The following is a 25,374-nucleotide window of genomic DNA, read 5'->3' as shown; positions in this document are numbered from 1 at the left end:
CTGAGGCATTCTCTTAATCTCTTTTCATGTTTTTCTGTATGATCCTGAAGGCTAGAAAAAAAATGTGTAAGATGAAGTCGAGATTGTCCCTTACTCATTTGCTTCTAGGTATAAAGGATCTAAACATTCATTGTGCAGCTGAGAGGTCTGGTACAACTGGTTTGAATTTTGACCTAAATATTAAATAATTATTAAACTGGAGTTAAATTCCTTTGTTTTAATGAGATGACAAACACGATTCGCCCTTGGAATATGGGTTAAATTGAGCTGTTGTCACATCCAGCTTAAATTTTTCCATCAGATATATGTGCAAATCTTCTTACAGAAGACAAGGATTTCTCAAGTCTCCTTGTTCAAAAACAATGCATCTTTTGATAAAAGAGATATGACATTAGGACCCAGAAAAAGTATATGTCATTTCTGATGGGATAGACAAGAAGCAGAGAACTGCATATTTTAAATGCTTGGGTGAAGCATGAATTCAGAAAAAAACTGTTAATGACCATGAGGAAACAATTATGATGTCTTTATTTGAATATTCAGTCTGTGCCCTGATTCTGAAAGTCTGCTTGTTTTTACTGCCATATACAGTGGCAGGGAAATGTGTTTAAAATTAGAATCAACTTTCCCAGACTTCAGTACTGTTGTCTACTGAGAGATCGATAATGGCAATGTAGTGACTTATGAAATGATTGTCATGAATCATCATTTCTTCTTCTGTGCAACAGTAACAGAAACTCCTTAAGTTTCATTTTTATTGGCTTCCTTGTTAGTGTCCATTACATTCTTTGTCCCAAACGTAGTTGATTTCCTTACAAAAATCTCTGTTATTTCCAGAAAACCATTAAGGTTTAGCATCATGGAAAGCTAAGAATGCCTTTGAAGATCCAAAACAAGCCCCCATACTTTTAAAACTTTTGTTTTAAGTAAAAAATTGTGGCTTGTAAACACTTTTGTCTCTATTTTTGTCTGCATATACATAATAAACTACACAAGAAATAGCTAGTAAAATGGAGAACCAAATAGAATGCATAATGTCACCTACTATCCATTTCTTCAGTTTTTCCCAGAAAACTTTGAACTCACTGAATTCCAGAGTCCCATTGCCGCTGGTCTAGTAATTTGAATTAAGGAAAATGACTTGTTACATAAAGAGCCAAATTCTGAGTGAATTTAACATTGCTATCCCTTTAAACATATAACATTACGTTGGCCGGCAGGCCAACAGTGCTGTTGAGCATGATATTGGGATTTCTCATGAGGTGCAGCTCATGACTGTGGCTGTAATACTTGGGGAACATTATGTGACACAAAAACACAGCTGAGCTCCATGCAAGTAAGAAAGACAGATTGTTCTAAGGCGAGAACAGCTTTAGATGTAAATAGCACATAAATGATTCAGAGAATTAAATTACCTGATTAAAACAAATTGCTACTGTACTCGAATGAGTTAGTCAACCAATGTGTTATTCAGTATTGTTTTCTAGAGACCAGGCTCTACGGCAATGTCTCTACCAAAGATTAATGGGAGTTGTGTGGTAAGGCTAGCAAAATCTGGGCTTTAAAGTCTGAAATAATCATCTGTATAGTAGTGTTGAGAGGTGGTGATTAGATGTGCCTGAACTTCCCTCTTCCTGATGTGTGAGGGTCTTAATACTTACTGTGCTGAGCTACGGATGTCCCCCAAGTAGATCTCACTTGCATTCTCCTTCCCCTTTACATCTTACTTTTCAAGACAAAGCCCTCTCTCCCATGGACACTAGCTCAGCAATTGTTCACAAAGGCCAACACGTGCCCACCATTATTTAATAGCCCACCATTATTTAATAGCATGCTGTTATTTAAGCACCTATACTGGCAACATTACTGAGGGCACTCACAGATTCCAAGGACATTACCATTCCTACAAGAAGTCTGTCTTTATAGCCAGACAGGTTCTTCTTTCTGGTTGTCGTGTCAATACTTCACCCCCATCCCCACCGTTACATGGTGACTACAACCAGGGAATTTGGTGGCATGTGACATGGAGGTGACTTGCCAGCATCAGCTCAGGCCTCCATTTGTGTCATTTTGCTCCTCCATTGTGCTCTAAATGCCACGTCCAGAGTGGGATGGTTCTGTCTGCATTCCTCGTGCTTCCAAAGCAGATGAAGAGATGTCTCCCCACTAATTCAAAACTATGCAGAGATTTCCCTGAAAGCATTGCAAATCATGGAAACTATTTGGTTATATCCTAAATAGTAAACCTAGGATTGCTGTTATGCTCTGGGGTCAAGTGTAGCCCCTGGCTCTGTTCCAATACCATGTAAGGATGAGATGTGAACGTGGACCAGCTCCCTACTGAAGCTTGGTTGCTGAGGGAGAAAATATAGGACCAGCCCTCTGTTTCTCATTGGATATGGACAGTGACTGATTTGCACTGAATTTTAACATTACAGACATGGCTTTACCAGAATACAGTTTTGTCTTTTTGTCTGTTTTAGTTTTGTGTTAGAAGTTGTTTGAGAGCATGATACCTTTGCCATGGACTGGAGAAACAAAAGGATAAGATAAAAACTTCTTAGCTTAACAAGCTTAGCTTGTATTAAGCAAAACAAGAAACAAGTGTTAAGATACTAGTCTTGTCAGGATTGATACAGTCTTTGTTTTGTTTCACGTGTGGAAAAAAAAAGCTATCAGAAAAGCATACTGCCAAAACCTGCTCTACCTAAAGAGAACCCATACTAAATTCAACAGCAGAACATTGCAAAGGATGAGTCTGGTGGAGAAGTACCAGGGCTGTGGTTCATCTCACCTAGTGTCTGTGCCATCATTTAGCTTCCCTCACAGTTAGGCACATCGAGAACAAGCATAATTACACCATCCTTTTCATTATCTACAAAGGAAGTCTAGAAAGCTAGCTTAGATGTAGACACCTACACCACAAATGCCTAAATTTGGACAGACAAATCTCACCCACATGTCTGCTTCCTGGAGTTCCAGGATCTAGATGAAAGACCAGATTTTCCAGATTTTTGTCTGGCTGTAAAAAAACCCACAGGTTTGATACCAGTAATTTTCACCAATCTGTTCATTCTTAATTTTCTGACCCAAAACTTGAATGCACCCCTCTCTCTGGTGAAGTCTACTCTTCAGACAACAGTTTTGGGTTCTCTCTTCCAGATCTTTTTCAAATAAATCACAGCTTGAAAAATGCACTGTCCTATATGTAAATAATTGAGATTTACAAGTGCTTAGATTAAAGCATCTCCCTCTGAAGTCTGCAGTAGAAAATTGTCTGTCTTGAAGCTCCTAACACTAAATTTCTTAAGTAAAAATAAGGATACAACTTTCACACTTTTTTTCCTGTGGAGAGTGTTCTTCCATGACATAACCCCACCCATTTCCAATATACATAATGTTCTGCTATGAACAATTATATTCAGTATTTGTTTAGCTTCACAAGTACTTATTTGAAAGGATACATCCATAAGAGAAATGATGTTTCGGCACGAGATGAGACTTAACTTCTTGAATTTGATGTCCTTTTCTGCAAAAGGACAACAATAAGACAGAAGTCATTGGGCAAATCTGCTGTTTGTAAATCCATAGCAGAAAACAGGATTTTATAAGTATAGATAGCAGACTAGTAGACCTCATTGTGGGAGGACCTGTAGTGAGCAGAGCCATGAGCCACATCCAGATCTTATTAGTCCCACTCCCTGTTTCACCAGAGCAGAGCAGTAGTGCAATGTAGAACCGGCTTCATTGAACTGACACGGATCATGCTGGAGGCAGGACACAGTTGAAGTTAGATCATGGACATTATGCCTACCCAGCTCTGCCCTGGCTGGCTGGAGGCCACCAGGTAAGATTTTTAACACAGCCTTTACTTTCACATTCGTAAGTGAGCTTAATGGCAGCTTTTATAAAGTTCTTCACAGCCATTTGCTGCATGCCACTGAAACAGTACAGAGGTTATCAGCACTTACTGTTTTTTAATACTGCATTCAGAACATATTCAAGTTCTTCTGCGGATACCTCCATGTCCTAAATTAAAAAAAGAAGAAAAAAAAAAAGAAGAAAAAAAAAAGAGCAGCATCTGTTACTTGAGTGTTTCTGGAATCAGACATACCAAAAACCTCAGAAAACACAAACATCACCCATCTGTACGTTGCTGCATCTCAGGAAAAGAGAATCATACAGAACCCAGAAAAGGATAAAAAGCAAACAGCTAGCAAAATATTGGAGTGCTGCTGTGCCGAAGGCTGTTTGAAAGCAATCTCAAGATGGAACCATTGATTTGAAGAAAAATATAAATGCAGCTGGACACAGAACTAGGTCGGCTCCCTCAGGCTTGAATTCTAGCTTTGGTCCTCTGGTTTGCTCATTTGGGATTGCGCCCTTTTCCATCTAGATATAAGGCATGGTGACATCTGTTGCCTAAACAGCACACTGCAACTAAGCTTACTGCCCCCAAAAATACAGCATTTTTGCCCCACCTTGCCCCGAGTAGGAGCAGAATTCTCTCCTACTGTCTACGTGTTATGACCTACGAGGGTTTTGCGCTCACCTCTCCTGAGATCTTCTCAAACAGTGCCCGGAACTGTTTTTCTTCCTCAGTTTCTTCAGTTGCTTGTGGACTTGGGTTTGGAGGCTGCAACATCAACCATAGGAAGACATTTATAAGAATTGTAAAACAAGATGTTTCTCCTGCACACAGCTCCACTTTGCATTAGGGGAGCACAGTATATCTTACAATAGGTGTATGGGTTCCTGAGCATTGTTATGCTTTGACTGCAGACCTCAGGCCTCCCAAGCACCAAGCTTCCTGAGGGGATTCTCACCCTTCATTTCCTTTGCCTGGGGAACTGCACAGCGTACCACTGCTTTGGCTATCTTAAAAACAAGGGCACCTATCCTGTAAAATGCCTCTCCTCTCACTCCATCCCTGAACCACTCTGCTTCCACAGTCCTTGAACAACCCAGCCCAATGAAGCTCTTCCCAGAGACATCATCCAGGGGCCTCTGGCCTCTCTTGATGGCAGCAGCTGGAACTGGCTGTGATTTGGTGCTCTCCACAGAGTCAACCCATGCCTGGAAGCACTTTGAGCCAGCTGAGAGCCTCAGTGCTGTTGCAGGGGTGTAGAGCCCAGGCCTCAGTCTACACTGATGAGAGATGCCACCACGTAGGGCCATTGCTATATCTGGGGTGACCATGCAAACAGGGAGCAGTTCTTGTGCCAGAAAACTGGGGAAAAGAAGGCAATTAACAGAACAGCACAGGATGCTGATATCTTCTCTACCAACAGAAGATATAATACAGGTGACATTTAGTGTACTGTCACCCTGGTGACACTGCTTGGCCATTTACACTTATTTTTTGACTATATTCATGTTTATTACTTTCTACTAGTCAAGTTCAGATGCGGTCCCTTAATGACACTGTACGGATTTACTTTGACCTTGAATATGGCCCTGAGATCCTAGAAATGGAGATGTTCAGTTGCTAGCTGGTCCCTGGAGGAGGATTTTAATACAGAGGGACTCATGGGATTATGATTTAGCTCGTTTCCATGGGAATTCATACTACAATCAACAGATTATGTGCAGGGATACATTTAAATGGGAGCTGACTCAGATTCAGCTGCAATTAGTACTCAGCAGGCAGGCCAGGTCATCCAGGAACAAAAAGAATTTCACTAGGTACACACGTATCAAGCCTTCCTTCCCAAACCATGAGGATATTGCTAGGTTTGTATGTGAGACAAATGCAAGCCTGTGGAAATACTCTTGCTCCTTATTTTTTCACAATAAATGGAATTTTAATAGCTAGAAAGGCCACCTGCCTCCCCAGGGCTAAGTGGGGTACTTTCGGTGCACCTGTGGTGGCTGAGACCAGCTTCTGGTGCTGTCTGACTCTGACTGCCTTGAAGCAGCTGCAGAAGCATAACGATTGTGATTTTGATTGTTACAGCTCTTTTACCATATTCAGCAGAACTGAATGTTTCAGTCACTCGCACAAAGCTGGCAATTGTGGAGCATTCCTGTGAAATGAACATGTTTTAGCCAAAGACAGTAAAAGCAGTGTGTGCTGGCTTCTGCTGAGCTCTCCTCTTGCTATTTTAACTCTGTAGACTTACCTCAGGGAGATCAATGGCAACGTTTTCATCTAGATCCCTGGGGAAAACAAAACCACATTCAATATCTGAAGATGTTCAATATCTGCTTGGTGTGGAAAGGGCACCAAGTTGCTCATTAACATTTTCCAGAGGCGAAAGATAAAACTGCATTTTTTACTGAACTGATTACATTTGGGTGAAATTCATCAAACAGATTTTTGCTTTATTTAAATTTTGGTATAAGCCATTAAAACATACTTTAAGCAGGACTCTGTGAGGGCACAGTCCCTCTGTGTGCTTTCTGCTAAAGAATTAATCTAATTCTGTATTCATTGTGCACACTTCTTCCTCAATTTTTAATATAAAATTGATATGTGGACAGACTTTGTAAGGAAGCACTGTTGCACTCGCAGATTACTGAACGAGCTGAGTAGCAGGCAGCTAGCAATTATTCCCTGTAAGCTTCCAGTGGATTCACCAGGGCCCCGATTTCTCTACCTCCTAAACTCCTCTCCAAAAAAGCCAGATTTAGCAAAAACGGGCAAATGCATCTGCAGACAGATATTTTTTTCCAACCAGTTTGAAGGCAAACGAGCCCTTACCCAACTCAACCTCATACAGGAGGTGTGAGGCACAGGAGGGCACACTGCAAACCAAAAGCTCATTTTCAGACCTTCCCTTTTTCTCCTTACTAAGCACATAAAAATTCCAGAGAGGGAAAAAAATAGGCGCTTCCCACACCAAGGCTCTGCTGTAGGGCTGGACAGCTGGCAGCCAGACCCTTTCCAGGATTTGGCAGCCCTATGCACAGGAGAGCACCAGAGGGTCCAGTGCTTGCTGCTGACTTACTCAGTGATGGCCTTCTTCTCCGAGAAGATCCTCAGGCAGAAGTCTGCCTCCTGGTGTGGCTCAAATGTGGTTGGAACAAGGATGTAGTCACCTGGCGGCAGCTTGAACCTGTTGGATACTTCCCTTAAATTGATGTAGGTTTTGCTTCTGGCCTTGGAGGCGTGGTACCTGAAGAAGTCTTTGTTCAGGTGTCCATCTCCACTGGGGCTCTAGAGGGGATCGAAGGCAGCATTGCACTGGCTGTGGTGTACTGAGGGCTACTCCTGCCCTCTTCCCAGTCACAGACCCAAACTCTCCCTGGCACAAGCCTGACATCCAGCTGCAGTGCTGACTGTCACACCCTCACCCAAGCACTTGCAGCAATCTAGCTCCTGCTTTACAGCAAGGACCTGTTACCAGGGTTTCTCTCCCACCCTGAAGACAGTCTAAGAGGACACTAGGACACTTCCTTCCTGCTTAAACATTCTCTGCTATTAAATATCACAATCCTAGGTGGCATGTCACAGAGTGATGAGACCTCACAGTTGTCTTCTGCATGGAGAAAGCGCCTCAAAAGATTTTCCAATTCCAACCTCACACAGGGACAGGAACCACTGTGTGTGATGAGCCCCATGAGACTCATAAGAAGCAACATTCCCTCTCTGCGATCCAAGCAGGGGACAACACAGTCATGGGGCTGAGGAGTTGGTCCTGGTTACCCATGGGACTCCTAAATCCTCCTATGAAAGGACTCCATCCTAACCAAGGCAAAATTCTCCATGGGGCTTGATGTAACTCAGAAGAGCATTTTAAGAGCAAGGGCCCTAAAAATATCTGATGACTGCCAGTACTACAAATCCAGAGAAAGATGGTAATATTGACAGGGTGGCTACTGCAAGCATTGCAAGAGCAATAGAGTACCTCGTAGATAGAGTAGCCGATACTTAGCATTTCAGCTCCAAACTTCCTGAGTTTGCGGCGATCCTTTTGCATCAGCGCTGCAATGAATGTGCAATCATCTTGCCCATCATCTGTCTCTGTCAAATGCATCTTGATTTGTGGATTTGTCCAGAAAGTGTCTGCCAATGTAAAGAACACCAGAGCATTTCTTGCCTCAGAATAATACCACCACTACTACTATTAAAAAAAAAAAAAAAGTAGACAAAAAGGACAATTAAGCTGAGGTTTTGCTCAAATTTATTTTTTCCATTAGTTGTCATGCTTCTTTCCACTCAGCTCTGCAGAAAATTAGCTGAATCCCAAAGTTCTTCATGGAGTTAGGTGTAGAAAAGATTTTGGGCCCGATATTTTATTAAGTTACCATGGTTTTAATAAAGCTGTCAGATGGAATTTTGTTCAAAATACATAGCTACAATGATTCCACAGTGCTGGTGCCAATACGGAGTAACACAATTCAGATCCTTGATGCTACTTCAGAGCCACATAAACATGCTGTCTGAGCTGGGTTTTTGTCTCATTTTACACTTACTGCTGCAGTTTAAGTGGTTTATTTGGAGCCAGTCCTGCTCATGCAAATGTAAGTGAGAGACAAATCAGATCCAACAGACTTGTGAAAGAAGAAAGCCTCAAGTTGGACTGTATTTGTACCTTTGGCTGGTTCCTACTAGCTGAGACTCAGCTGGCCTGACCTGCATCCACAATCCTGGCTATGGGTTAATAGGAGAGGTGCCTGAGGGTGGGTAAGGACTTCTGTGCCTGCTTCTCACTTTCAAAGCTGCATCTACTTACCTATAAAGTTTCTGCATCCTCCTGCAGTAGACCCCCGGACCCAGCTTCCCTCATGGATGGTCACCTCCCACTTGTGGGCAGTGCTGTCTTCCAGGGCATCTGGAGTCAGGTTGCAGATCTCAACTTTATCAAAATGCACTTTGAAGTCTTCAAATTTCATCCTGGATGAAAGACATGGAAAGGAACAGGCAATCATTAACTTCAGTGAAGGATGCCCAGGGCCAGACCGCCCTATGTGGATCTAAATACCTTCAGTGACTGTGGAGATATGGTGATGTACACTGGGGGAGAAGTTGCTTTCATTCATTGTGGTGTGAAGCATAAGCAACCCTACTGTCTCAGTCTGATTTTGACACTTCTTACACCTTTCTTTTTACTGTAACTCCACTAATTTTATTCAGGTACAGTTGAGTGTAGGACACAATGAAGTGACACTGGAAGAAAACCTACTGTGGAAAAAGATACTTGACCATCCCCTTCCCCCAGGCTACTATATCCTAGTCCTAAGATCTGCATCCACATTGATGGAGAGCCAACCAAAGGATCCAGGACCCTGTATGGCAGAAGCCAAGTCTGCCTACAAATCATCTGTGCGTTCAACACCAGCCCAGGACAGCACTACAGGGGACACGTGGCAATGGATTAGTCAGGCCATGGTACGACTAGCCTGTCCACAATGCAGCTAAAGTCACGTTTGGCCTTCTGGTAAGGTGCCTAGGCTCAAGTTGCTCACCCTCCTCTCAATTATGGGTGCATAGGACCTTGTCCTAGCAAAAACATATGCCAAACAGAGGGACAAAAGGTACATTTGGGCTTAAGTAAAGGCTCCAACCAGCCCTTGATGGTGATAGACACTGCTTCCTGCTACTGTGTCATACATATTGCAGCATAATTATTTAAAACCCAAGGTGGATACATATACATGGCCATGGAAAGGAGGAAGCAAATGCCAAATTGCAGTTATTTCTGAGTTTCTATGCTGGGCTGGTTGAACCTAGCCTACTCAGCATGCTGAGAAGCTGATAAGCCATGTGATTTTAAGCTAGCAAGTAAACTGGCAAAGAGATACTGACAGACCTGCTGGCTGAGGAGCCTGGTATTCAGGACTGAGCAAACAGCCAGGAAAAGGGACAGCTGGAGCCAGGCACCCAGCTGGGCATGGTATGCAGCCATGGGCTATGGGAACAGAGCAGAGAAACTGCTCTTCCCTGACATGAACTTCTGTAGCTATCCTTTTTCTCTGGTGACTGATGCATAACAGCAAAATGGAGTAGCAGGAAAGAAAAAGCTCTCCACGACCACATGTGTATCTGTGGCAGAGGAAAATAGGACTCAGCTAGCCCTTAGCGCAGCTCACTGGACAAAGCTAGTTCCATTTTTATGCTGTATAAGGAAGAGGTGTCCATGGCAGCATTAATGTACACCTGCTCTGGGACGTTTTACAACTTGTTTTTAGGGTGGGAAGAAACAGCAGGACTTGTTTTCCTGGGATTTGTCCTCTTTCTCATCAGCTGTTCTCATATAATGCTAGCCTTGCATGCCACAAACACTGCTAATTCTCACTGCAATGCTCACTACACTATAGCATGGGCAGTATAGCAAAATCTCTGTCTCTTGAGTGGTTCAGTTTCCTGGCCACACTATGTGATTTTGGGCTCTTTGGAAGCATGCTGCAAAGCAGATGAAGTACTTGCACTTTATGGGTCAGATTTGGAACCTAAGAGATAAAACACCTTCTTTGACTTCTGTGCAGCTGTCCTGAATTTGCACTGGTGAAGGCAAGAGAAGACTCTGACCCTGTGATTTTAGTAGAGAAGAGACTAGGGTGAGTGAGAAGCTGATTTCTTAGTCAACAGCAGGATGCCTCCTTCCTATTCAGTAGAAGCACCATGTCATCTGCCCAGGACAGATCTGAACTGCAAAAACACAGCTAAAGTATCTTCGGGATAGATAATGAGGTCAGCAGTCCCTGAGTATGTTACCATGAAGATTTTCTTCAGTCCTCCCAACTCCAAAGAACAGAAAGGAAAAAAGGTCTTATCAGATCACTTTTCCCACCTTGGCTGCCTTACCCCATGTATTTCTCCAAAGCCGTGGTGCCTTTTGACACTGAGTGAAGCCACTCTGATGACATGACACTTATCCTGCTTTAAATGTCCCATACCTTTTAGTCAACTTTCCCTCCCTACACTGCCTTTCCTCCTAACCTTCTTGTTCTACCTAGGATGAAACCAAAAACAATACATGAGAATAAACAGGTGCATTTCCTCTTCCGTTTCTTCTGTTTCAATTAACAGAAGTGAGCCTGTGCAGGAGAAATGAACATAGCATTGTATGCAGTCAGCACATGGAATAAGCCGGGTCCCAAACTTGTAGCACAGCTACAGAAATTGTTCCTGAATGCACAGTAGGTCTCCTGAGCTCCCTGTCACCTTGCAGACACCTGAAGAAATGATGTACCAAGAGAATACTTGTTGAGCTTGCTGAGGGTGAAACCTGCCATTAGGTTTAATTCAGTACAAACTGGTTGTCATCAACAAGAGCTCTGTTGTACCTGATGTTATATGCTAAGCACAAAGATAAAATGTGTGTCATGGAGAACACCTTTTGAACTCTTGAAGACCTAATTACTTTGCTACTCACTGTTTCTAGTAGCAGGTTTCAAAACACCTCACAAAGATCACCCCAGCTTTCTAGGGAGGCAAGCAAAGTCACCACCAGGAGTGGTGAACAGACTAGCTGGAAGCCCCCTGCTGCAGAAGGAGGAATATAGCTCATTCTCCAGCTCCTCAGGTAAACTGCATCAGCAGGAGGAGCAAACTGAAAGCTGGAGAGAAGCAGCTCTGTTCATCTCATTCCTCATCTGACCACCTTAATGTCTCTATGGGTACACCACATTCACTGCTCATGCAAAGTCTGTCCATGCAGCCTGATGGGGGAACTACCAAGGTGTGTCTTGTGTCTTAGAAGGAGCTTAGAAGGGGCAACGGGGCAAACACTCCTGAGAGAAATACAAACAAGTCAAAAGACATTAGGACAAATAAGTCTGATGGACTGGGTGGAGGGTTTAGCTGGTATCAGACTTGCCTGACTGGTTCTGGAAGCATTTCTTAGCTTCTGCATATGAATTTTGGCCACTTAAACCCTTCAGGGAAAACTTCAGCCCTGATGGCTTTTGTTTCTGCCCTCAATGTCTGAGACGCTGTACAAGGAAGGCCAACATTTGCCTGGGTGTGCTCATATTTCTTCATTTTTACTGACCTTTTGAGGACTTATTTAACTATGAGCTTAGCTCTGTTGGACAGACAACTTTCTGATGAATTTCATCGCTCATTTGATGCCTATTTACACACCTGTATCTCCAGTACACAGCCAGGCTTTAAGCCACGCCCTGAACAGATAGATGTGCTGGAGGAACTGGAGTTGCAGGTAAAGTCTTTGCCTCTTTTTTATTCATATCTAAAAACCAAAAAGATCAAAACCAAACAAAAACCCACTCAAATGCCCTGCTGCCTTTTTCTGTCAGTAGCAAAATAACTAAAAGATATGCTATGTAAAAATGCTTAAGTAATGGATCAGTCACTGGACCTACTTCCTTCCAGAGCTATCAGTGTGAGATAAACCATTTTATATGATGTAATGCTCCGTATTAGATCTCTTTCCAGACCAAAGGGTGAACTTTGGTTTAACTTAAGGTCTGGAATCATCATGCTGAATACCTCTCTGGATTTACCTCTGTGCAAACGAGATTAGCATCTGGCCCTGGAAAATACGACCAGACACACTGTCAGTAGTGCACAGCGTGGCTGATACGGGGTGGGGTGGGGGAATCATGTGCAAGTCAGCCATCTGCTCTGTCTGAGATAGTGAATTTGGCACGAAGAACGCTTCACACTTCTAAAGCAATTGCTACTTCTTTTTTTTTTTCATCTTTTCTTAAATCTTTCCATCATTTCACACATATCCTGGTGTTCTTGTACTTTCTGTAACAAGCAGCAATGCTTCTAAGCGCTCCTTCCCTACCAGTGTATGACTAACATCAACCCTGAAGGCATTTCATAGGCGCTACAGTGCAGTACAATGCTCCCTTCTGTAGTGTGCGTATGTTCCTGGTAAGGATTTAAAGGCTGTTACAACCACGGGAGACACACAGTATTTGAAATATGCTAATGCCATTAACTAAACTGACCTTCAAAAGACTTTTTGTTATTAAAATACACACTCACACACACAAAACATGCAGAACCTGCTTCCTCCTACAAGTAAACCAAGCATTTGCTCACTCAGATTTCTTCCTTGTCACCCATTTTGGCCACCAGCACCTCAATTTCTTACTGGAGTCAGGCTCTAAAACCCTGTGGCTTACCAGAACTCTCCATCATCCAGTGCTGTCTGAGACAAGCGTTTCTGCTCTGATGGGCTGACCAAACGCCACTCCAGAGAGCTGCAAGAAAACAAAGCCAAGCTTTACTATGGGTCTATGGCATTTAATTTTCCCTGGCCCAGAACAACCACCTGGACAGATCAGTAGGCTGCTCTTCATCCAGAAGTGTTTTATTTGAGCAGCACACATAAACACAAAGGCCTTTAAGAGGTTTCCTGAACCCTGCTGCCAGTCCACACAGCGGCAGAGACCCAACTAATGTATCTGGAAGCAGGACTGGGACAAAGATCCTAAAGCTGCCTTAGAAGAGTCCTGCCTGAGTTATTCCCTGCACTCAGCACTGGGACTGCTGTCAGGTGGTGGGATTGAGTAAAATATGGTTATCATTAAACCACAAGATTTTTGTAAGTCACACTCCTCCTTAAATCTGTTTGCCATCTGTAGCACCATCTCCTCTTTTAGGTTTCTCAGTAATTTAGGGACAGATGTTTCTACAAACTTGACTCAGTGGAAACCGAATAGGCTCTTTGCCCTGTACAGAGAGAATTGCTGGACTAACTGGGACTGCAGATATAATCTCTGCCTCTTTTTTACTCACCTCTACAGATCCAGCTGTAGCAGGTCAAAAATAAACAAAAAAACACCAAGACTTTTTGGAAAAAAATGGAAATGCCCTACTGCATTTCCAATTTGATAGGATACACAGGGCATTTTGTGTTAGGTTTTCAATTCCAGCAACCATTGCAAAATGTTATTACAGATTCCTCTAGCCACCTGGGAGCCCCTCTGCTTTAGCAGGGCTTTGTACTGGCATCCAGAGCTCCAGAAAACCTCCCAAGTGCAGTCAGAGCTCCACTTTGCAGATACAGCATTTTCAATAAACGACCTGAACTGCCAGATGCCTGTCCTGATCTTAACCTCTTTTTTTTTTTTTTTTTTTTTTTTTTTTTGAGATATAATCATAAACACAACAAAGTATTTGAGCTGATGTGAAAATATTTCATTTATTTACATTCAAAGGCATGCTAGCGATGACTATGTGTCTCAGCAATTTTAAAGGCCCAGCCAGGTTATGGTTCTCCTCTACATCTGTGTGAATAAGAAAAAACTCAGTAGAGGAAAGTGGAACAAAAAGGAAGTGATTCATACGTGTAAAAATGTATCAGAAAGTGTATGTTTGGGATGGGAGGGGGGAATATAGTGTTATTTTTTAATGCATACATTTTTTTTCTTTTGTATTATTTATACTTCATTTAACTTAGTAGTAAAAGCAGACTGGTTTTCAGACCAATCCTATTGTGTTTCTGTGTCCTTCCATAACTTTAGCAGGTACCACATAGAGGGTATCACCTGTCTTACACATCTATAATATAACTTGCAAAGTTTTTGCCTATTCCTAATACGTTTAGAAACACAGAACAGTAAATGCAATGACAAACTCGTAAGACAGAGGGGGTAATACAAAATTGGTTAATAGATTACCTGTAGTAGGACTAAAAACAGATGTTATGTTACAAGTACTACAGGAACTAGGTTGCAAAAAAATAAAGAGAAAATCACACCAAACATATATCTTTACTATTGGAAGTGTCTTAGAACGAACATATCCAATTTATATTAATGTATGTTTTTGCTAATACTGGGTTTTGGGGGTTAAACATCCTTGACAGTGTCAACTGAGCAGCCTTGAAAATATTGAGAGTGACACACCAGTATGGCAGTAATACCGTTAAGCACATGCAAATTCTTGATTTAATTTTTTTGTGAAATAACTGTGCCTGCAGAAAGCTAGATGTGGAGCAGCAGCTTGATTTTTGCATGGCCTGTATGGCACAGCGCACGCACTTGTCACTCCAAGGGCCATTCCACTCCACCTGTCCCCAGGGATTCCTTATCCTTATGAGCTGCACTTTCTGGCCCCGATAGCTCACCTGAGGAAGAAAGAAAAAGAGAAAATGCGTGTCATTAAGCTGGGCTAAAAGTGCACTGCTACAGAAGATGTGGCAGGGAAAGATGGATGGCAATTTGGATAATTCCCCCAGGATAATGCCTCCCATTGCCTAAGGTTGGGGGACAGTCCCTTGCCTTTTGACCAAGTTTCTCCTTGCCCCGTGCTGCTGACACAAACCACAGGAAACGTACCTCATCGATGCCAGTCACGGAGTAAGCGTGGCCCTTTATAAGGCCAAAGGGGGTTTTGGCTTCTGACTCGGCAGCACTGCTGGTCTGTAATATGGAAAAAAAACGTGAATACCTCTTTTCATAGTGAGATCTGAAGTGGTGTAACTTGGTCCCTTCCAGCCATTATGTGGGAGGTCAGTGGCTAACCAGAACGGGGAAATGTGAATAGGGAAATTGTCCTTCTGCTCCATGCAGGCAGTGATGGTGCAATGGTGCCCTTTGAAAGGGAGCTCCCTAGAGCTGTGGGGATTTCTCTTTTGGAGCACTATACAGTCAGAGGGAAAATAAGGTGGTTCCTGGCTCAGATCCCTTCTATGTCCCTATGATTTTGTATCAACACCATGCACAGTTCCAGGATATCGACCTAAACTGCTATTCAAATGTAGTTTGAGTCAGGTAAGGGATGGGAAAAGGTGCTCTCAGGTGGGCTCAGGTGTTGATATTTCAGAGATTTCCGTACCTGGAGGGATAAATCTGATGCATTCTAAGCTCCAGCCCCTGTTTACAAACAGACTGACCCTGAAAACTTTCTTGAGTCTCACAAGACCAAAGAGATGTTGTTGCAGAATCCAGGAATGAAGCAAATCAATTTTTAGTCTGTAGAGCCTTTAAGTCCTCACAAAGCTATGGCTGGTTTTAATGTCAAGGGGCCAAGTAAGACAGGAAATTCACCTTCCCCAAGTGCTCATACTAACATCATTATTGTTTTAAATCCAGTAGCTGTCACCTGCTGAAATGTGATGAATCTTCTTTTGTTTTTGACAGCTGTATTAAGGACCACATCGATATTACATATCTATCATATCTATCAGTTCACAGCTATTATTTAGAGAGTTAAATGTATATCCATCTAATTGTTAATGATTTAACCACCCTTTAAAAAGTAGGTTTTTTTTAATGCAGAAACCACAAAACTAAGCTGAGAAAATCAGACCCCATTTGTTACTTACATCGATAGAGCAGCCCACCATTGAGCATCTTTTCAGAGCTTTCTCTAGGATTTCATAGAAATTGTCAGGAGCCGTTTTAACCTCATACATTTCTCCTACTCCCCCAGTGAAATCCTCCATGGCTTCTATTGTGCTTCCTCCTTTCAGAGCCTCGTAGCTGCCATTCAGCCTGGAAAACACATGCTAACCGTGAGACAGGCTTTCAAAGCACAGAAGGGCACTGAAGAGTTGTGCCCCAGAATGTACTCAGGAGATATATGATGTATATTGGGATACTTCTGCTTTCCTTGCTAATTACACTTTTAATGAAATTGTTCCTCGATATTCTTAAAGCCTGGGGCTTTTCTTTTATTAGTGTCAGTGACCAGGTTGGCAAGGACTGAATATCTTCGCATATCAGTGGCTTGTTGCCTGCCAAATCAGTTAAAAATCTAGAGCTGGCCAGAACCATCATCTGAGGTCTCAGCGGGGACACAAATGGTAGGATTCAGGCTTTGATCCAACTCCATTGCTAACAGCTAGGGTTGTATCTAATGTTGTGATGGGAGCTGGATGAGCTCACAAGCTCTTTAGATTAGGGCAGCAGTAAGTGCAAAAAAAATGAAAAATAGCTTAAAAAAATATTAGATAGAAGCTGTTAACTTGAATTGTGTATAATATATGTACAAATTATAAATCATTTATGTATAGTGTGGTACACTAGACTTACTTGGCATAGGCTTTCTCTAGTAAAGCACTCCAAAATTCGTTGTGTTCAGCTGAGTGCAGGAAAACCAACCGGCCCTTGAAGGTGGGTAATCGATCATCAATCACGACATCCAGCCACTCGTTGTGTTGCCAAAACTATTTAGAAAAGATGGAGCATGAGTTGGTTGACAGCATGACATTTCCTGAGTGTAGGAGATTCGTGTCCCAATGCTTCTAAGTGTCAGCTAGTGACAAGGATAGGCTTGCTCAGAAATCGTATGTAAACCATTCCTTCCCACTCTACCATGCTAGACTGCTCTGAAGGAAAGTCAATCTGTCTGAAAAAAAGTCTAACAGAGTAAATCTGCACCACAGCTCCTTAGCTGGATAATGGCACTCATATGGTCCCCAGTGAGTCACATACAAGTGGTCACTAGGTGATTCAAACCATCTTCAAGATACGTATTACAGACCACAGACAAAATCTTGTTTCATCTTTAAGGCTTTACATCCTAAGAGGAGTTTGTGTGGAAAATGTGAAATGATTTCTAAAGCCATATTTCTCTTCACGGAACAGAAGTGCCTATGCTTGTGCATGTGGGAGGTTGACATAGCCCTCAAGATTGTTCCTCAAAACATGAACAACAGATTAAGTTCAGCAATCCTTCCCCCCCCATTTTTATTTTTTTTTTAATGTTTCCTCTGGAATAACCCACAACCCCACCACAAACCAGACCACAACACGCAATGACCAGCTGCCCAGAAATGTGGTCATGCTGTGCTAGATTTTCATCTTACCTGGAAGTGAAATATTCCAGCATAATCTGGCCCAAAATTTTGATCCAGTGGTACCACTCTTGCTAGTGTTTTTTCATTCAATGTGAGAGAAGCTATGGCTGCTAATAGCCAGCAGTCACCTGTGAATTGAGACGGGGGAAGAAAAAGCCTCATTTTCTTCCATGGAGAGGAAAAGAAGATGGTGTGGGGGTGAGGGGAGATGTCACAGTTAGCTTCCACCCCCCGTTGAAAAGAGATCCTGTGTGTCCCCAGGAAGTGTGCCCCTGCCCAGCCAGGGCAGTCTGGAGGTGCAGGTGGATGAAAAGCTCCCTTGGGGTCAGAGTACCCTTGCATGGGGATCCTTCTCTGGCCTTGAATCCCTCTGCACCAGGATGGTCCCTGGCACAGATGGGAGAGTGCCACCAAAGAGGTGGCGGTGGGCAAGGTGAGCGTGGGAGGTGCCTCCAGCTTCACTGCTCCCATCAGGTCAGGAGCAACAACATCCCCTTGTGTGTGAGGATATTCCTGCTGCTCTGCATGGCATGCACGCATTCACCCGGGGGGAATCACTCACCAAGATCCCCTTGGCAAATGTCAGTTCTCGTGGCTCCTCCAAGGATAAACTTGGGATCCTTGACAATGTCCTGGAAGAGTGGGAGTGAGACACAGACGTGACTGAAAATATGCCAGGAAAATGTCACTGTCACTCGGAGCCCAGATGTGAGCCCTGTGTGTGCACGAGCTATATTTTCATGCAGCAGTGTAAGCCACCACAAAGAACTAGATGGGGAATGCTTGTAATTAATCCTTGTAATTAATTATAGTGCAGAGCAATTAAAGAATCAGCTATCCTCATTTTTTCCTAATTAGTTGTCTGCTAATGAAAGGCTGGCATTCTTTATTCACCCATAGGCAATTGTTAAAATAGAGCACATCCTGGTCCAGAATCTCAAAGTTCAGTTACAACCCTGGCTACTTTTTTTTTCCCCCAACAGCTGAGAAAAACCCCAACACCCTAAAATTGGCAATTTACCTGCAAACACAGTATTAGGCCTTGTATTTACCTGTACATAATACATAGTCTCATGGTTGCCAGACGCTGTATGCCCTATTTCCTCCTCAAACAAGGAAACAAAAAAGGCAGACTCCAGCCTTGTTTGTTTTAGAGAGTCAGGTTTTACGAGGAGCTGACATTACCCACCCTTCTGAGCACACCTGTGTGCTCAGAAGTTATAGGGACTGTGTGATCACGGTGGCATTAAAGCAATTCTCTTGTATCTCAGCTGGACAGAAAAATCACAGTGGCAAACGAATATATGTGGCAGGACTTTGCCTCCCTTCTCCCCTTTCCCATGAACTGCAGATTGAATTGAATTGATTGAACTGAACAGAAAAGGGAAAAGGAGCAGGAGGAGGAGGAAAAGGAGGAGAAGGAGAAGGAGGAGGAGGAAGAGAGCATCTAATATACTACTGGAGGAATATTCCTTGAGCTTCTCAGTCTGCCATGATATGCTATTGCAGGCCCTATTGCATGAATTTTTTTTATGTAATCAACAGAAGCTTGTAAAAAAAGGCAAATTAAGGAGGGAGGAAATATAGCAGAGCACACTCAGTCACTTAACCCCTGCATTTGCCTAGAAGGAAACGGAGTTACTTTTTGGTTCCTGTCTCTGCGTTTTTTTAGGCTATCAGGGTAGGATATTGGTAATTCAGTTCAGCTTCCCTCACTTACTCCTGGAGCATCTCTTACTGGCCAAAGCTGTGGCCAGGACAGTGTCCCTGATGAACTGGTACTGCTGTTCTCATCTCGGCCAGCACAGCCTGGCCATGTTCCAAATTTATCAGCCTGACTTTCTGTCCTGTCAGGGCATGCTCTGCTTTGCTTTTGTGACCTGGTGACTTTGGTGGCTCAGCAGTTTTGGCAGCACACAATAAGAAATGATTGCCTGGATGGCGGAGGAAAACGGCACACAGACACGGATGAGGAAAGCAACTTTCCTGGGAAGCTAATCCCTCGGAGGAGATATTCAGGCATGAAGCTGGTTTGTGTATTTTTTATTTGCCTTTTCTGGGGAGGAGCTGGTGGTGAGGCCGTGCCATGTCCCCAGCGCACCTGGCAAGGGGAAACCAAACGTCACCCCCTCATCAGCTGGCCCGCCTGCTTGTTAAACACACCCAGCCATGTGTGACAGGATGCGAGCGATAAAGAGCACAGCTCATTGCCTTTAAACACCAGTACGACAGCTGATAAGGCAGCTGATCTTTAATAACGTGCCTTATTTTAGTGCTGTTGCTGCTGGAGAACACGATTCTCACAGCGCTTAGTGTTACCAAGAAACTGCATGCTAGCGAGGGTTGAGATAAAAAGCCTCTCCACCGACATGGACACAAATGCTGCTGAGTGCTGTGAGAGTTTCATGGCTCGGTGCCTGTTACGCAGCTCTACAACGGACAGATGAGAAAATATTTTCAATCTTCTGTGTTTAAAGCAAACACAAATTAAAAAAAAACACAACACCAACAATGAAAAGGAATTTAAAGGACTTTGAATGGGCCCGTGTCACATTCTCTGCTACACAAAAGAAAACCAAGAGCTACACTTGCAAGAATAATATTAAACTTAAAGGGATTTTCAGACTGGATGGTGTAATAACACATATCTGTGCTTTCAGTATGCAAAAAGACAAAACCCAGGACTAGATCTTGCATCCACACACAGCACATTCAAAGATTCACCTACGTAAGGGTATTGCCTAGAATTAGGGTGATGAATTTCTCAGGGAGATGAAAGGAGGTGCCTGCAACTCTCCTGCTGCTGCTTTGAAGCTATGTTTCTTTCGAGTCAAAGGGAAACAAATTGCATCCCTTGAGCCTCTGGCATACATTGGTAGAGGGAGGTCTAAGAAAAGATCTCCCTCTTAGAGATCTAAGAAAAGCTGAGGCTGAGGCTGTTTATGGTGGCCCTATTTTTGTGATTGTATTTATCTCTCTGGTTCCAGCATATAGTTCCTGTCATACTGGTTGCCAGCGGCTGTTCATATTAGGAGAATTTCCTTCTTAATTCCTCCTGTAGACCACAGATTCAATTGGCATTGTAAAACATATTTGTCTTCCCCCCCTTTTTTATTATTATTATTATTTTTTTTTAATTCTTCAACATATATGTCTCTTGCTTTCCCAGATACTGAGCTACTAGAAATAAATGACAGATATACTAGCCCAACAGTTTAATTTAGATTTAAATTTACAGGACAAGGAATGGAGGGGAAGGGAAGGGAAGGGAAGGGAAGGGAAGGGAAGGGAAGGGAAGGGAAGGGAAGGGAAGGGAAGGGAAGGGAAGGGAAGGGAAGGGAAGGGAAGGGAAGGGAAGGGAAGGGAAGGGAAGGGAAGGGAAGGGAAGGGAAGGGAAGGGAAGGGAAGGGAAGGGAAGGGAAGGGAAGGGAAGGGAAGGGAAGGGAAGGGAAGGGAAGGGAAGGGAAGGGAAGATAGAATGAGAAAATGGTCATCTATTTTTCAAATTATTCTAATTTTTTGATAAGGTGTAATTTCAAGGATTTCATTTGTAAAGATAAGGGATTGGTAAACAAAATCACTAAATATCTTTCTGAATCTTAGGGCACTTAAGATTTATGTAGAAATCTAGACATACACCAGGTGCAAATCAGTGCAGCTCACTGATTGCAGTGGGAGATGTACAGATCTGGGCTAGCTAGAGGGTCTTGTTTATTCTGTGTACAAAATTTTGTGCCTGCAGGTATATATATACATGTGAAAATAACAAGAAAGCCTTCTCTACCCTCATTACTAAAGAATAAACTGTAACAAGGTGTAAATCTGAGGACTAACGTTATTTGGGCCTGCAATTACCTGCATATACTGTGCTACACTTGAGCTGAACCACTGTAAAACACTGGTAGGAAGGCAGTAAAAACCAGCCACCATGAGAAGCAGTCTGAACACCGATACCCACACACACAGGGGCAGTGTAAACACACTGATAGCTAATAGACATTAAATTGATTTAGTTTAAATGCTGAGGAGTTGAAACTTTGTAATTTTGCATCCTTACAGCCTCCCCTGAGCTTTATTTCTCATTGTGCTGCTCACAGTTCACCTTTTTGCATGGCGGGCACTGGAGTGTAAAGGCAGAGCCTGTTTCAGGTAGCTTACTCCTAGTAGAAATATTTCCACTTCAGCTTACAAACATCCTGACGATGAGAGTCTGCGTATAACAGAAAGTCTACTCTCCTATGTCCCTTACCACCACTCATAAGGACACAGAAGTCACATCTTTGAGCAAAGCAACCCCAAACCTCCAGCCTGCTTTTTGGGGGAGCCTGAAAGCACACCTAGCCTTTGGGGTACTTCCAGACAAGGTGGGCAGCAGTGCCTGAGGGTCTGCACTTGCCTTTGGGGCTATCTCTTGCTTTTTCATAGCTGAAACTTGTCTAGGAGTAATAGCCATAATAATGCTCTGTAGTGACACTACGTTAGCTATCAGACACCAAAGCATCTGAATGTCCCTCATTGTGGATTAAGTGAAGCCAAAACGTAAACCCATTTTAAGCCCATTTTGTTCTTTTTCTCTCTTGGTACCACTATTGGCAAAGAGACATTTTCTACTAATTCTGAAGCTTTCAGACCATGAAGAAAAAGAGAATAAATGTCAATCATTAACAAAGAAATGAAAAGTAGCCACAAATTTCCTGGCTACTAGTTAAAGCTAACTGGGGAGAAGGAACCAGGAGCAATGTTGGTTTCGTGATCTGAGAGCATGTGACTGGCGAAGCTTCGGGCTATCCCCGTGTTATTAATGTCTGTTACGCAAGATGCATTAAGAGATACTCATCGAGCCCTTGGCTACTGCTGAATGGCTCAGCGATCATGGCATGTATTCACAGCCTCTCAGTGTTTCGTGATGGAAGCAAGTATGTCTCATGCTCTAAAAGTTAGAAGTTTTGATTTTTTTAGGTTTAACTTTAATTATGAATTTCCTCCATTAATGGCAGTTGGTTTTCAAATAGTCATGTCATCATAATGTATTTTACCCTTAATCCCTTGCATGCCATCTTATTTTCATCTTAATGTTGCTTTTGTTTGGCAATAATGTAAGAGAGATGCCCAATTAGAAATTCTTTGTGCATGTACGTAAACATATGCACAATAAGCTACAGCAGGCAGAAAAGAAGAAAATCTACATACGATATTCTAAAATGATTAAGCCAAAGACCTTCAAAAGGACAAGAAAATATGGAAAAGGTATAGGATTTTACAGGACAGTTCAAAAAAAATGGGTGTTTCAGAAATACCTGCAATAGTTATCAGATTTTAGCTTCTCTTACAGTGCCCCTACCTTTCCACTCTCTGTCACCAGATGTAAGCCAGCAACACGCAGCTCCATGGGGTGAAACCTTCCAACCCTCCTCTTTGCCAAGGACCCCAAACAAACAGCAAAGCACCCCAAACAATCATTGGGTTTCCCTGCTGTACATGGGAGCACTCCCACCAGATGATGGGGTGTGAGGACGTCGTGTACTCACCCCAGGCCTCTTCCAGAGGAAGGGAACGGGTGGCTTTTCACTGAAGAAGAGGGAGGCGTCACTGGCGGGGAAGTCAGGGTCCTCGAAGAGGCTGCCCCTGCGCAGGCACTCCTGCTTTAGCTCCTCGTAGGCTTTCCCCGAGCTGTGTGTGGCACGCGCCTCCCGCGGCAGCGGTGGCGGCCTGGGCTTCGAGTCCCGGAGTAGGTAGGGCATGGCTCCCACCAGGGAGAAACACGAGGAGATGAGGCTTAACGGGACAAGGGTAGAGGGAGAGAGGAGTGGGAGCAGCTCCGAGCAGCGCGGGAGCAGCACAATGAACACCCTGAAAGCAAACAGGGAGGGAAGGCGGCCGGCTTGGCCACGCCAGCTGCTGGGCCGGGAGTGGCGAGGTGGTGCCAGATCCTCCCCGGGGCAGGGCTGCTGTGCCCACCCGGCGGTGACGGGCCTGCGTGGGGCTTGGCACCTCTCCCCGCCACCCCTGGCCGCTGACTTCAAGGTATGGGGAGCCAATGGAGCGAAACGCAAGCTGCAGGACGGGGTGTAGCCTTTGTAACCGCGGCAGGCTCGCCCTTTTTGTCCCACACATGAAAAGCCCGGCATGACGATGGTGGGGCTGTCCCAGCGGCCAGGTGCTGTCCCTGTCGAGGGACACCAGGGCTGAGGTGTAAGGGCTAGGGCTGCTCTGCTGAGGGGTAGCCCAGGGCTGGCCCCGGGTTTGGGGTGTTAGCATCTTGTGGGGACAGCTCAGGGCAGGGCAAGTGACAGGGTGTTTTACCTGGGGAAAGGGTTTTAACACACTGTGCCTTGTAGGATTTCTGTGTGTGTTGTAATAAAGGATTTTGAACCCAAATACACACATACTTGACACTGAGTTCTGGGTTTCATGACCTTGCTCATCTCTTGTTGTGTTTCTTCTGCTGCCCAGCGTCTACCTGCCACATCACATCTCACATTAGACAGCAAAAAGCTGTCCTGGAGAGGATGTCAGTCCATGCACCATGGATGCTCTGAAGAAATAACGGCAGGGTTCAGAGCCAGACAGGCATGGGTACTCCTCCATGCGTGGAATGGCAAGAGATGCTGCCCTGGGAACAAATTACAGTTCCTGTAACACAAAACACAGCCCTGAGTACAAACACCAGTCAGCCTCCCTTTGCTTTAATTGGCCCTTTGGTCGACCACTCGAGCTTGCTGCCAAGGGATGATTAATGGAGAGCAATTAGGTGAAACAGAATTAATTCCTTTCTGTTCTGCTATTTGTCACAGCAGCGCTGTGAGGAAAGCTTTCTTTTTCACAGCATATATTCCCATGTTTATTCCCCATAATTGCACCCATTGTTGATGTCTGCAGACTCCCTCCTGAGACCAAGTTCCCATTGTCCAAATGTATGGATGCTGTCCAGACGTGTGAGAAGAGGCAGGCCTTGTGCTCCAAACGTGGCAGTCATCTGACCGAACTTTAGGTCTGCAGAACAGACTCCAAACTACTCACCTCGGCTTTCTCTACAGTCAGTACAGAAGAGCAGTGCCTCCAGGAAGTGATTCTCTGTGTCCTCATCCATAAGATCTCTCTGGAGATGACCACGTCTTTCATTTCCCTTTAGGTGAAGCCTTGTGGAGTAGCTGAGGGTAGATGCTCAGCTATTAAATGTGTATAGTCATGTGAGATGGATCCCAGCTAAGGGACTAAGGCAGGAGAAGGTCATAAGTGCCAATGTGAGCCTCAGAGATGTGATGTACCCAACATCCCACATTCAGTGGTAAAAAAAACAGGAATGCACTTCATCCCCAACATCTCTGTGTGGGGCAAGGCATGTTCTCACACTCCAGACTAATGTGAAAGCCGGGGAAGGAGACATTCAGCATCTTGGATACACAGCCTCCACACCTGCTACAGCCCAAGGGGAGTGACCACATATCACCTCAGGGAGTTCCCGCTTTTCAGAGTTCAGCTGCAATCAGAAATGTGTGGGCTGAGCTCTGATGGGTGCTCTTTGTGCTGTAGGGGAATTCATAAAGTTTCTGTCCTAAGTGAATGCTCTGGTATGTTAATAAGGGATGTTTCACACTTCAGCCTTTCCCTCAGAGGGCAGAGACAACTTTCCCCTGACACTTCAGGAAAGTTCACATCTCTGAGGTCTCAGCCCTGGTATCAAACCTGGCTGAAAGTGGCCTGA

General features: G+C 43.9%; 1 protein-coding gene across 2 annotated transcripts in view; it reads right to left on the bottom strand.

Moving 5' to 3' along the window:
* Positions 1-23,630, bottom strand: part of CAPN9 (calpain 9) — a 28,526-nt gene extending 4,896 nt beyond the window's left edge. Inside the window, exons 1-16 of one of the 2 annotated variants that reach the window (XM_005020213.6) lie at positions 23,198-23,629; positions 18,232-18,301; positions 17,679-17,797; positions 16,903-17,036; positions 16,194-16,362; positions 15,205-15,288; positions 14,908-14,993; positions 13,045-13,122; positions 8,679-8,839; positions 7,851-8,008; positions 6,951-7,159; positions 6,123-6,159; positions 4,553-4,636; positions 3,972-4,029; positions 3,465-3,529; positions 1,046-1,114 (exon numbers count right to left, since the gene is read on the bottom strand). In XM_005020213.6, coding sequence (XP_005020270.4) covers positions 1,046-1,114; positions 3,465-3,529; positions 3,972-4,029; positions 4,553-4,636; positions 6,123-6,159; positions 6,951-7,159; positions 7,851-8,008; positions 8,679-8,839; positions 13,045-13,122; positions 14,908-14,993; positions 15,205-15,288; positions 16,194-16,362; positions 16,903-17,036; positions 17,679-17,797; positions 18,232-18,301; positions 23,198-23,410 — 1,794 coding nt within the window. In that variant the 5' untranslated portion in view covers positions 23,411-23,629. Of the gene's footprint in view, positions 1-1,045; positions 1,115-3,464; positions 3,530-3,565; positions 3,768-3,971; positions 4,030-4,552; positions 4,637-6,122; positions 6,160-6,950; positions 7,160-7,850; positions 8,009-8,678; positions 8,840-13,044; positions 13,123-14,907; positions 14,994-15,204; positions 15,289-16,193; positions 16,363-16,902; positions 17,037-17,678; positions 17,798-18,231; positions 18,302-23,197 lie in introns of those variants that run through there. The other variant, XM_072035796.1, reaches the window with a different exon arrangement.
* Between the last annotated feature and the right edge of the window lie 1,744 nt (positions 23,631-25,374).

The sequence above is a fragment of the Anas platyrhynchos genome, chromosome 3, assembly GCF_047663525.1.
Source record: "Anas platyrhynchos isolate ZD024472 breed Pekin duck chromosome 3, IASCAAS_PekinDuck_T2T, whole genome shotgun sequence".
Taxonomy (NCBI): Eukaryota; Metazoa; Chordata; class Aves; order Anseriformes; family Anatidae; genus Anas; species Anas platyrhynchos.
The sequence above is the reverse complement of the archived record's forward strand: the minus strand, read 5'-3'. Positions and strand labels throughout refer to the sequence as shown.